The sequence below is a fragment of the Sesamum indicum genome, linkage group LG8, assembly GCF_026168435.1.
Source record: "Sesamum indicum cultivar Baizhima isolate 11 linkage group LG8, ASM2616843v1, whole genome shotgun sequence".
Taxonomy (NCBI): domain Eukaryota; kingdom Viridiplantae; phylum Streptophyta; class Magnoliopsida; order Lamiales; family Pedaliaceae; genus Sesamum; species Sesamum indicum.
The window spans coordinates 19,401,146-19,413,580 of record NC_142664.1 but is presented as its reverse complement, the minus strand read 5'-3'; the positions used below and the strand labels follow the sequence as shown (position 1 = coordinate 19,413,580).

Sequence of the window (12,435 nt, the reverse complement as noted above, 5' to 3'; positions counted from 1 at the left end):
CCGCTCAACCACTTTCTGGGTTGTGTTTAAGAGAGATAACAAAAAAAAACAAGAAAAATTCATGTTTGCAGAAGACGGCATCTTAATTTGTGATGTTCCAAACAGGAAGTAGGAGTCATAAATTTTGAACATAAAAATGACAAGAGGGAGGGAGCAATACGATTGAGTGTTCTTTGGATTCCTTCTGAGCAGCTAAAATATTGAAAGTGTTATGCAAACAAAGTGAGTTTCCACCTGCATGGTTATGCTAAAATAGCTAATCTATTCTCTATTGAAGTCTTCTTTTGCATGGTGGTCCTGATCTGTAATCTTCACAAGTATCCATATGATTTAAAGACTAAGCTTAGCCTAGATGAGGATCTTGTCTCAAGCCCCAAGGAACCACTTTCCCCACCAATATCTGCAATGAGAATCAAGAATCTCATATAACGGCTGTCTGTGCAATTCTGTTTTGGTTGCAGTTGAGCAGTGTTTCAATCACTTTGGTTTTACATATATTTCTCCGATGACCGGCTTGAATACGGATATAATCTACTGCTTGATCTATAAAGAATCTGGATACAAAACAATTGGACTTCGGACTCTGTGGACACCGTTGGACCATTCTAATTCAGCTGACACCATCTTCCAGCCATTAGTCTTCCCACTGATAATCACTTCAAAGGATTTTCTTTCATTTAACTCTCCAAATTTAAGTATGTTTGGTTTCACAGAGATATTGTAGTCTGGACTTTTGGTGGTTGTCACCTTGTATGTTGTGTTCTGGAGTCCTACATTTGTGACTCTTCTTGTGAATTTTTCCAAAAACGTTGCAATTGCGCTGCCACTGGTTGTAATACGTCTAGCCATCGAAGGATAATTGAGATCTTTCGACGTCGTCTGCACTCCTGTTGGACAAGTGCTATTTACTCCAAGAATCCTCCTGACTGTCGCAATATCATATCTCTTACTGCAAAGCATATTGATGTAATCCTCCGTGAACGTCTCGTAGACAAGGCCTGGATCCACAGCTTTAACAGGATCAATATGACCGGCTCCATACGAAAATTCTGCTAGTGAAACCTTTGATGAGTCCATTCTCCAAGCTGTATATGCACAAGAAGCGTAATTATAAACCGTAAATAGTAACTGTAATGAGTTGAGACAAAAGAAGAAGTTGGACGGAACTAACAAAAGTTTACCAGTTGTCATGAGGGCTGATTTGATTGCAGAAGGTGACCAGTTGGGATGAAATGATTTTACATAAGCTGCCGCTCCGGCAACATGTGGGCAAGCCATTGATGTTCCAGATAGTATGGTATAGTTAACCGATCTGTCATCACGATCATTATCCGATGGTGAAGCCAGAGGTGAAAATGCTGCCAGGATTTCAATTCCAGGTGCTGTTACATCTGGCTGTATATGGAATTATAATACCGTATGCGTTACATTTAACTTTTACAAATGCAAGAATATAGACCAGCTGCAATCTACCTTCAAAATATCTGGAAGAATGGTATTTGGCCCTCTTGAAGAAAAGCTAGCAACCAGAGGGGCATCAAGATTTCTTCCTGATTCACTAGTCAGTATTACCACTTGGGGAGATCTGCAGCAAATATCAAAACTTGATTGATATAAGATTTTTCAATCGCACTAATTTGGACTAATTGATACTAATCTGTTTCATGTTAAGATGTCGAAGGTAACATGATGTTACTTTGTCGAGGCGAAGTAGCTGTGGACCACATGGAAGTCCTGCTCATGCAAACTAGATGCCGCGATAGGAAGTATGAAGGAGACATCAGTTATATAATCAGACAGTGCCACTGATCCGACAGCTCCAACTCTGTAGGCTTCTATTATGCCCTTGTAGGTGTTGCAGAGTACAATCTTTCCCTTCACTAAGCTGTTCTCTAAACACCCTGCTTCACAGTTCCTGAAGTTGAATAAAAGATTAGGTTGTTGGAGTGATCATTTCTTCATTTCAGTTCTTTCTATTAGATAATACAGCCAAAGTGGGACTATGAAAAAGGGAATTCTATAGCTGTGTTTACTGAGCAGCTTGTTTGCCACATTCGCGTGAGACATCTTCACCATATGCTAAGGGATAACTAGTTCCGTTCAAGCTAAAGGAATTGACCCCCTTGCCCTGTAACATGTACGATCAGACTAAAATGAAACAGTTATGACGATGCAAAATTTTATCAAGATCATGTTTATTTATTGGGAATTTTATCAAGAAAGAAGAAAATGTAGTTGATGATACATACATTTAATATACTTCCATTTCCCAGCTCAGCTTTTGTGATGATCCCCCTATCAGTACTGCTTGCAGCCACCGTGAAAATCCACGGAACAACACTTGCAATTGTTTTCTTCTGCCCTCCTCTGTTGCCAGCAGATTGCACCACTAAAATGCCGTTTTGTGATGCATGAAAGGCGCCTATTGCAATGGAATCATTTGTGAATTGAGTTGGCATCACTCCTCCTATGGAGATTGTTATGATATCAACGCCGTCAGCTATAGCATCATCAAATGCAGCTAGTATATCTGCTTCTGGGCATCCTACTCTAGGATAACAAACTTTATATGCTGCAATTCTTGCCGAGGGGACCCCTCCTCTGGCAGTTCCTTTAGCAATTCCATAGAAACTAGCATCTTTCACATAGTTACCTGCTGCTGTAGATGCCGTGTGAGTTCCATGGCCCATTTTATCTCTGGCAGAATCATCTGTGGGCGAGCGTGAGTGATAGTAACGAGCCCCTATTAGTTTGCTGCAAAACAAGACATATGCACTTACGGTCATATGTGCCAAACTGTAGTATTTTTCCGTATCTGTCTTAAGAGAAGAGTTTATACTTGTTGCAAGTGAAATTCTTTCCGCCTTCACAAGCACCTTTCCATTTCTTGGGAGGAGGGCTGGAGCCTATATCACTGAAACTCTTTGATTCAGGCCAAATTCCAGTGTCAATGACACCGATAATTATGTCACTCTCAACAGTGGGATTTCGGTGAACATTTTCTGCCAAACCCATGAAGTCCCAAGATCTTGTTGTTTGAGGGTGATAAGTTGTACTGGGGAAAACTGATACTACTTCTTCATGTCCTGAATCGTATTTCAGATAATTATAAATACTTTCACACTGTTTACTCATTTCAGAGGTTATGGAAATTCTATGTCAATAAAGTTACAGTGTTTAGCTTGTGCAATATACATGCCGAGACAAGATTAGATTAACTGTAATTCTGCATGCAAGGAGAAAAGAAATAGAACAAAATATGCATGAACGAAAACAATAGAATCTTACTAGCCAACTTTTCCTGCTCTTCAGCTGTGAGGTAGGCTGCAAATCCGTTAAAACTCCTTGTATAACTTCTCAACAAAGATTGCCTCAGAAACCTTTCAGAAAGATACATTCAATTAATATATTTCACTGTTTTGCATGAATAAATGTCTGCATACTGCTAGGAAATACTTAGCACATTTACCTTCTGTCAACAACTTCTTGAAGCATGCTAAAATGGTATGATGAAGGTGACTGATCTCTATCGACAAGATTTCCCATGTACACTATGTAAACCTGCTTTGGAAGAATGTTAAATAAATTGAATCATTGAGCTTTAAATGTAATTAATATAGTTGGATCCCATTAGCTAGCTTTAAATGTAACGTGGCGGAACTTTTTCCTTTGTTATTTTCACTGTTTTCTTGAGTCTTTATCTAGTCTATCGGGGACCAACAAGTTTCAAAACGAAGATAATATACCGATACCAGTAAAGAATTTTGCAGCAAATGAATGACGAAAAGGTCACTGTTTAACTCAAGTACCTCAACTGATGTCATACAGAAATAAAAGTTATTTGCTATAGGAATCCACACGTACATTAGTTAGAATTTGAGAGTTTTTTAGATGCTTTACGAAATCTTTATGATGTTTAGCCAGCAGACGGTTTAGCTGTAAAGGTCTCGAGATCCTTATTTTCTGGAACTAGTTTTTGAAAACGGTGGGTGTGTTCTATCAGAATCCAAATGAAATGTGTTTTGAGTGGTTATTTCATTACTGAAATCTTATTATTTGCAGATTTACTCCTACTCTGCGTTACAGTTCTTGCTGTTGTTTTGCCAAGCACTTATAGTATAGCAAAAAACTTAAGATGAAAAAGATTTGAAGATAAGTCTTACCTGCCTATCTTCTTCTGCTGCAAGAATTTGGAGGGCGCTAAAGATCACAAAAACAACTAGCAAAAGGAAGGAAAATCGACAACGACAGAAAGTAGCCATGGTTGTCAAACATGGGCTGCCTTGTTTCTGTTAAAATATCTTGGAAGTATAGTAGATTTTATTCTGGTTATTTCCTTGATTTGTAGGAATCCAGTTGTTTTTGACAGGTTAATAGGCCTAACAATTAATATATATATTTGTTTGTATCTGATGGAGATTCTGTAGTTTTCTTGAATCATTACTGCTAAGGTATAAAGACTTCACTCTCACTTGCCTTGCTGGACCTGATATATTAAATAAGAAATCTGCTGCTTTGGTGAAACAATAATCACTAATTTCCACCACGACATAAGATTAATCCATTAGGCGAATCAAGAAACCAAACGGTATACATAGCATCTGACCCAGCACTGCCCGTTAACCATGACTTGGTATATGTAAGGATGTTTGGTTTCACCGAGATACTGTAGTCTGGACTTTAGCTGGTTGTCACCTTGTATGTTGAGTTTCTCAGTCCTATATTGGTAACTGTTCTTGTGAAAGTTGTTATACATTTAGCCATTGAAGGGTAATTGAGATCTGGTGGTGCATTGCACTCCCGTTGGACAAGTGACATTTACTCCAAGAATTTTCCTCCGTGTTGCATTATCATATCCCAACTGGAGGAAACATTTTGAGGCTTACAACTATACCGATAGCTCCAACTTCAAGGGCTTCATAGATGCCAAAGTATTTGTTACAGAGAAGAATCTTTCCGTTCTCTAAACTGGTCTCTAAACACCCTGGATCACATGTCCTGAAATTCAACAAGAAGTTAGTATGTTTTATTACGATATATCTGTTTGTATTGGGTGGAAAAGGGAGTTCAAGAGCTGAATTTACGTAGCAGGATATTCGCTGCAGTTTCTCGTTGCATCTTTTCCCCATACTACCGGAACACTCGTTCCCACCAAATGAAGGACTTAATCCCCTTGCCCTGTAATATAGGCTTTTTCAGTCAGAGAATACGGCAGAAAAATTGTATAACCAAGATCCATCGAGGTACATACAGTGAATGCAGCTCCATTCCGGCCCCTCTGTCGGTACTGCTTGCAGCTACTGTGAAAATCCAGGGAACCACACTTGCAACTGTTTTCTCATAGTTCCCTGCACATTGCAACACTAAAATGCCATTTTGTGAGCATGGAAGGCACTGATTGAAAAGGAATCATTAGAGATCTCATATGCAATAGCTCTGGTAATGGAGCCTGATACAATATCAACTCCATCAGCTATAGCATCATCAAATACAGGCAGAATATCCGCTTCTTGGCATCCTATTCCAGATGACATGTTATACATGCTACCAATTCTCTCCGAGGGGGCCCCTTGCCTGGCATTTCCTTCAGCAATCCCATAGAAACTAGCATCTTTCACATAGTTCCCTTCACAAACTCCTTTCCATTTCTTGGGAGGAGGGCCGAAGCCTTTACCGTTGAAACTTTCTGATCCAGGCCGAATACCAGTATCTTACACCTATAATAGTGTCACTCTCAACAGTGGGAACCCCGGTGAACGTTCTCAGGAAATCCCAAGATCTTGTTGTTTGAGGTTGAAATGTTTTGCTTGGGAAGATAGATACACATCCTCATGGCTTGATCAACATCCGAGAATTAGATGACCTCCACATTGCTAAAACAAGTACGAGAGCATTAGATTAAATATTTGAGACTCGAAGCAACAAGCAACGTATAATTTCCGTAAATATTGGAGCACATAGAACTGTACTGGCCAACTTTTCTTTGTCTTGAGCTGTGAGGTTGGCTGCAAATCCACTGAAACTCCTTGTATAATTTCTCACTATCGGCTGCATCCCAAACCTATCACAAAGACATGATATATATACATGTAATATTGCATTCCTGTTCTTCTCTGTGAATATCTGCGTGTGTGTGTGTGTGTAGAGTCATGAAGCACTTCAAATATTACCTGCTGTCAACAACTTGTTCAAGAATGTGAGAATGGTGTAATGAAGGTGATTGATCAGTTTCAGGCTTTCAGCAAGACCTCCCAAGTATACTATGTAAACCTACTTTGAGAATTGAAAATAAACATAACTATCAAAAGGTGGTTATGAAAATTCATGACAAATGGAAGAATTTAAAACAATTAATTAATATAATTTTTTTTACAAAAATGCTTTTACTCAACTCAACTAAGTGAGATACCAAAAGGATGCTTTTACTTAATATAATAAACTACAGATATATACATATATAATTATATATATTATATATAAGTATACATACGACGGTGATGGCTAACCACCGCCTCAAAAACGACAGCAATCGTCGCCGCTGTTCATCATCTTCCTCATTTTGTTGCAACTTGTCTCTATTGATCACATTTCTGTCTTCAACCCCCTTTAAGCTGGACTGATGACAAAGTCAATAAGGCCCAGCTTGCCAAGAAGGGAGTGAAAGATAGGTCCTGTAAGCGGTTTAGTAAAAATGTCAGCTAATTGATCATTTGATCGAACATGAGTAGGGGCTAAAAGACTAGATTTGTATGGTCACGAACAAGATGGCAATCAATTTCCAGGTGCTTCGTTCTTTCGTGAAAGACAGGGTTACTGACTATGTGTAATGCAACTCTATTGTCACATAAGAAAGGAATAGGACGAGGTATATGAATGCCAAGGTCTTGCAGTAGAGCTGCAATCCACACTAGTTCGCATGCAGCGGATCCCATGGCCATTCTGCTTCTACCATAGAACGAGACACAGTACTCTGCTTTTTCGTCTTCCAGGATATCAAGGCATTTCCTAAGAATATACAATATCCAGTTAAAGATCTTCTACTATTCGGACAAAAGGCCCAATCAGCATCACAATAAGCCATGAGGCTAGAATCCGCATTTGGAGGGAAGAATAGGCCTTTGTGTGGAGTCCCTTTGAGGTACTAGACTACATGAATTGCTGCATCCCGGTGTCCATTGCATGGCACTTGAAGGAACTGGCTCAATTGCTATACAACATGAGATATATTAGGCTTTGTGAAGTTCAGATACAAGAGCCTACCTACTAGTCTTCTGTAAGTTGCTGGTTGAGGAAAAACATGATCTGAGGATGCACTGAGCTTAATTCCAGGTGGTAGAGGTGTGTTTGTGGTGCGAGCTTCTATCAGCTTCTGGTCTAGGAACATGGAGTACTAATGTAAGTCTGAGTTTATCAGTCAAAGTTATATCACCAATTCCTTTAACCAACTGTTTAGATCCATCTGCTAAGTGAACATATGATTGAGTCATAGCTTCAGAAAAAGAATCAAATAGACTGTTATCTTTGCACATATGAGTAGATGCACCACTATCAATAATCCATGTATTCATGTTCAAGGTATTCCAAGAAGTATTTGGTAAAAAGTTACCTGAAAACTGATTAAAGAGAGTTGTGTGTGACTATTTTCTGCAGCTCCGTTCTTGTTATTTCTGATCATTTTCTTGTCCATTGAATCTCCAGCTGCAGCAACCATATGCTTCCCATCTTCACCGGTGTTGAGTGCTTGGCTGTTACTCATCTATCCCTTCTTGTTTTCTACTAGAGCCTTGTACCAATCAGGGTAGCCATGCATTTCAAAACAAGTGCTCTTTAAGTGACCTGTCTTCCTACATTCTTGACAGATCATGTTCTGCTTTTCTGCTTGTGTTTTTCTCTTTTGTGTGAACCTTGGCATGGAAGGTGTGTTTCTTCTGCTTTCTCTAACTTGCATTGCCATGTTTTGCATTGAACTAGTGTTTTCAGAGTTAATTTCCCTTTGCTTTTCCACTCTTAAGGTCATGGAATAAGCCTTATTGGCACCTGACAAAAGCTCCATGAGAAGAATTTGATTTCTAACATGATCAAACTCAATAAAATTAATTCAATTAATTTTAATGGCTAACTTAAATTTTTAATTAATCCAATTATTTAAATTTCAAGTAATCCATCCAATGAATTGGTCTAAATAAATGATCCAATCATTTATTCTCTCCAAAAATTAATTTAATCCAATTAAATTAATATGATTCTTTTGAAATTAATTCCATCCCATAGTGATAGGGTGTGACTCTTTTAGGTTCATCCTCAACTAGACTTGATTGTGTTCCCAACACAATTAGTTAAATATAGTTTAATTAATTAATTTTAATTATTCCATTACCAAAAATAGCCCGTTACCATAGTTGATCGTCTAGCAACAGTCCATGACACTAGAGACAGGGTGAATATAGATGAATATTTAGACAACCGATTCATACAAATAAGGTTCTCCCATCAAACGTCTCCAAGCATTAGTCTAAAGCATGTAATTGGGTGTTGGTTCCCTTTCTAGACTAGACATTTATACTTAGTATCTCGAGACCGCCCTTTTACCCTACTAAATTGTCACGGGAAAATTTAGTATAGGAGATGCTACTGTAAAGATACTGCTGACAGGGGACGGATTCTTTCTTGAAATACACCGTCCTCACTGCACATTCTGACTGCATTAGACAACGGCTTATAACGTCCGTGTCCTTTGACACAAATATCGCTTGCTAGATCTAAGCTACAACCATTGCGTGCATGTAACTACCATGATTCGTTAAGTCCGAGGACTAAACTTGTACTATCGGAGCCGAGAATTCCAATCACACCAACCAAGCATTAGGAGGCTTCCATATGACGATTCCCACGAGTCAGTTTAGTCAGTCGACTACCTTGCCAACCAACATACTAAAACTTCATACACGACCTTCGTCTCCTACCGACAAAATGCGACTACAATATTTAGTGCAATCTCTATAGGATACTCGATTTCCTATATCGAGGTTCACAACTTGAAATGTTTTATATCAATCCACAGGGGTTGGTCTCATTACCGTCAACCAATGCGCAGCCCAACCTCAACGGTTTGGTCTGTGAGCTTTGTTGCATAATTAAGTAAATATTAATACAAGTAAACACAACAAATAATCAAGCTATAATTTGAATATTACTTTTATTCGAAATCATAAATATTACATTACGTTAAAATTGTCAGAAATAGTTTATAAAAATTCAATTCAATTGATTTTTTATCACTTATTCTAACATATTAAACAAAAATGAAGGAATTTTGTGCCCTGTAGTGATTTATGTTTTGCCTTTTACCTTAAATGTCATATCTCATTTGAAGATTAATGTTTGCTAGTTGTCATAATCTCCCTTTTAGATTTTTGTAAATAAAAGAGAGCAAATGCCGCTTTCCAACCCAATTCTTGACTAGAATTTCTTTTTTAATCCAAATCAAATTTTTGCAAAATTAAATAAATCACATATAAACTATGTTCAGTTAATTTACTTGAATTATATATTAATTATATATTAAATATATTATACTTATTCTAAAATTAATTCAAATTTAACTAAATATTATCAGAATTAGAATTTTTCATTAGTTAATAGACAATTGTTAAGTAAATAAAATTGCTAAATTTTTGGTGAATTAAGTAAAGTTTCTGTTGGTGAATTACCAATATTTGCTTAAGGATTAAAAAAATATAATTTTTAAGTATAAATTACAACGAGCTTCCTTGAAATTTGGTATAATTATGAATACCTCTGATGTTTTATGAAATTATGTATTACTAGATGGGGTCTTGTAATTATCGACTTTGCCTTAACTGTTTTTCTTGAATTAAAAAATTATAAAATCAGATTAAGGATGAAAATATTTGAAAGATTGTCCACTTAATTCAGAAATTTTTTTTTAAGAAATATTTTTTGATCATTACAAGAGTATTTTAGTTAATTTATCATAACATATAAATAAAAATCTAACTAAGATTAATGGATCAGATTAGTGGTTGGATAATTATTAAAATTAAAAAAGTAATAGCAATTTTTCAAATAACGAGAGATATTTATAATTGTGTTAAACTTAAAAGAGCTAATCGTAATTCAACCTAAACTATAAAAAAAATATTTATGAAATAATTATTAATATTAAATAATATTTATAATTTTTATTAATAATAAAATATTTATAATTATAATAAACTTTATAAAAGCCGTTGTAATTTATGATCGTTGACGACAGGATTGATTGGCACGTCACGATCGGAAAGGTCGAGAACGGTGTAGGCAAAAGTTGAGTTCCAATTTCCCCAACTTTCGAGCCCTAATTCTTCAAATTTGTGCGTCGACTTCTGCTGAAAGCATCGTTCGGAGCAGAATACAGAATCGTAATAATCATGTTGTTATCCCCTGGCCATTCACCTCGCCAGCTATCTACTCCTTCACCTGCCCCTTCCCTTTCCTCCGATCCAAACCCTGATTCTAAATCTAATTCCTGCCTTGTTTCTACTTCCACTCTTGATTCTTCCATCCGGAAGCGCCGCCGCAGCCCCACCGTCCTAGACGAGGATGCCTACGTCGCTGCCATTGAGAAGATCATTGAGAGGGATTTCTTCCCGGACATCTCCAAGTTGCGCGATCGCCTCGATTGGCTGCAGGCTGTTAGGAGCCACGACCCTGTGCTTATCCGAGACGCCCAGCTTAAGATTATCGAACGCCGCCGGCAACGGAAAGCTGGGGACTCCGACACCGATGCTTCCCTCCGCTCAACCACTTTGACCCCTGGTTCGACTTTTTTCCGGAATCCTTCTGTTACTCCCTCCTTTGATAATGAGCGTAGGGAGAATCTTTTGAGCGACGAACTTGACGGCAGTGGTGGAGGAGAGGAGCAAGTGGATGTGTCATTGTCGCTTGATGACTTCTTTAGGAAGTATACGAGTGAGGATAACGAGAGCTTCTCGAGAATTATGGAGAAAGTGAATCGGAAGAGAGAGGAAAGGTATGGATATTTGTTGGAATGTGGCACTAGTGAGGGGAATGCTGTGAGTAATTGGATTGAGAATGGGACTAAACGGGAGAGAATTGCCACTGATGGCTATGGGACGTCGGATCAGCCGATGAGTACCTTGGAAGGGTGGAAATACACACCCAAGAACTTGTTGATGTATCATCCGGCTGATAGAGGAGAGGCACCTTTGACTGAAGAGGAGAGAGCCCTGAGGCTAAAAGGGTTGACAAAGGAGATTAGCAGATCCAATACACGCTTCCATGCAAAAGAAATGGATGTTAACACATTGAAAGATGATGATAATGTTGCAGTACTTTACACACCTGTTGCTGGGGCTACCCCAGTTCCAATGTCCAGTAGAGACAGTGATAAGGTGAAGAAATATGATTTGGATGACTTGAGGAAGACTCCAAATAGATTTTATGTGGAGTCTGAGAAGAAGGCAGATAATGGTTATAATTTTGTCAAAACACCATCCCCTGTTCCAGGGGTGGATGAGTCACCATTCATAACCTGGGGAGAGATTGAGGGGACACCATTGAGGTTAGAGCCAGAGGACACACCAATCGATATCGGGGGTAGTTGGGATGGGCCACAGTTTAAGATCCCCATGCCACCTTCAAGAGATGTGAAGGCACATTCTTTGTCTAGGGAAGCTGCCAGAAAGCTCAGAGCGAGGTCAAAGATGTTTCAGAAACCACCATTGCCGTCACCAGTTAGAGGAGGAAGTGCAAGTCCCAGCACACGGCTTTCACCTGCCGCCCAGAAGTTTATGAGGAATGCGATTGCCAAATCTTCCCAATCTATTGATGAATCTCTAAGAGCAAGCTACCGTAGTGCAAGTCCTGGATTGAGTACTCCTAAAAGTGGTAGGAGTATGTCTAGATTGGGAAGAGATGGAAGCATGGGATCCAAATCACCTTCAGTTAGAGAAGGCTCCAATCCACCTTGGTAAACCTGTTTCTTTGTCTTCCAGTCTGGAGTTGGCTTTTTGTACTGTTATCAGAGAATCTTCTGACTGTATAATACTTGAGGGATTGAAATAGTTAACAAGATATGATAGTTTTCTAATGTATCCACATTCTATGTTCGTTGTTGGGGCTCTGGGTCTACTTTTTCTTCTGTTCTCATGTTCTAGTAAAATACTCATGTCTACATAATTATGCAACACAGTACTTAAATTACCAGAAAAGGGGGTTGGATGATTGCTGTCAAGTTATTGTTCCTGCATTACTAGATTTTACACAGTCATTATTGTCTTCATTTCATAATTACCTTGAGCTGCATCCCTAAAAGTTATTGTACATTCACTGGATATAATTTTACATGTTAATTAAGGGCCACTCAAATTGTCCCCAGCTGCTTAATGATAGAAGCTTTCAATTGTATTTGTC

The 12,435-nt window shown here is 38.3% G+C and overlaps 2 protein-coding genes across 2 annotated transcripts; one reads left to right on the top strand and one right to left on the bottom strand.

Moving 5' to 3' along the window:
- Positions 1-465: 465 nt before the first annotated feature.
- LOC105168632 (subtilisin-like protease SBT4.3) lies at positions 466-3,561 on the bottom strand. Its single transcript, XM_020696029.2, has 9 exons — positions 3,470-3,561; positions 3,289-3,380; positions 2,840-3,086; positions 2,250-2,754; positions 2,034-2,128; positions 1,697-1,915; positions 1,474-1,585; positions 1,182-1,395; positions 466-1,085 (listed from the first exon to the last, which is right to left on the bottom strand). The coding sequence occupies exons 1-9, from the start codon at positions 3,544-3,546 to the stop codon at positions 544-546; spliced, it is 2,103 nt and encodes a 700-aa protein (XP_020551688.1). The 5' UTR covers positions 3,547-3,561; the 3' UTR covers positions 466-543.
- Positions 3,562-10,266: 6,705 nt separating this feature from the next.
- On the top strand, positions 10,267-12,256 carry LOC105168139 (uncharacterized). Its single transcript, XM_088883333.1, has one exon. The coding sequence runs from the start codon at positions 10,431-10,433 to the stop codon at positions 11,994-11,996; it is 1,566 nt and encodes a 521-aa protein (XP_088739459.1). The 5' UTR covers positions 10,267-10,430; the 3' UTR covers positions 11,997-12,256.
- The last annotated feature ends 179 nt before the right edge of the window (positions 12,257-12,435 follow it).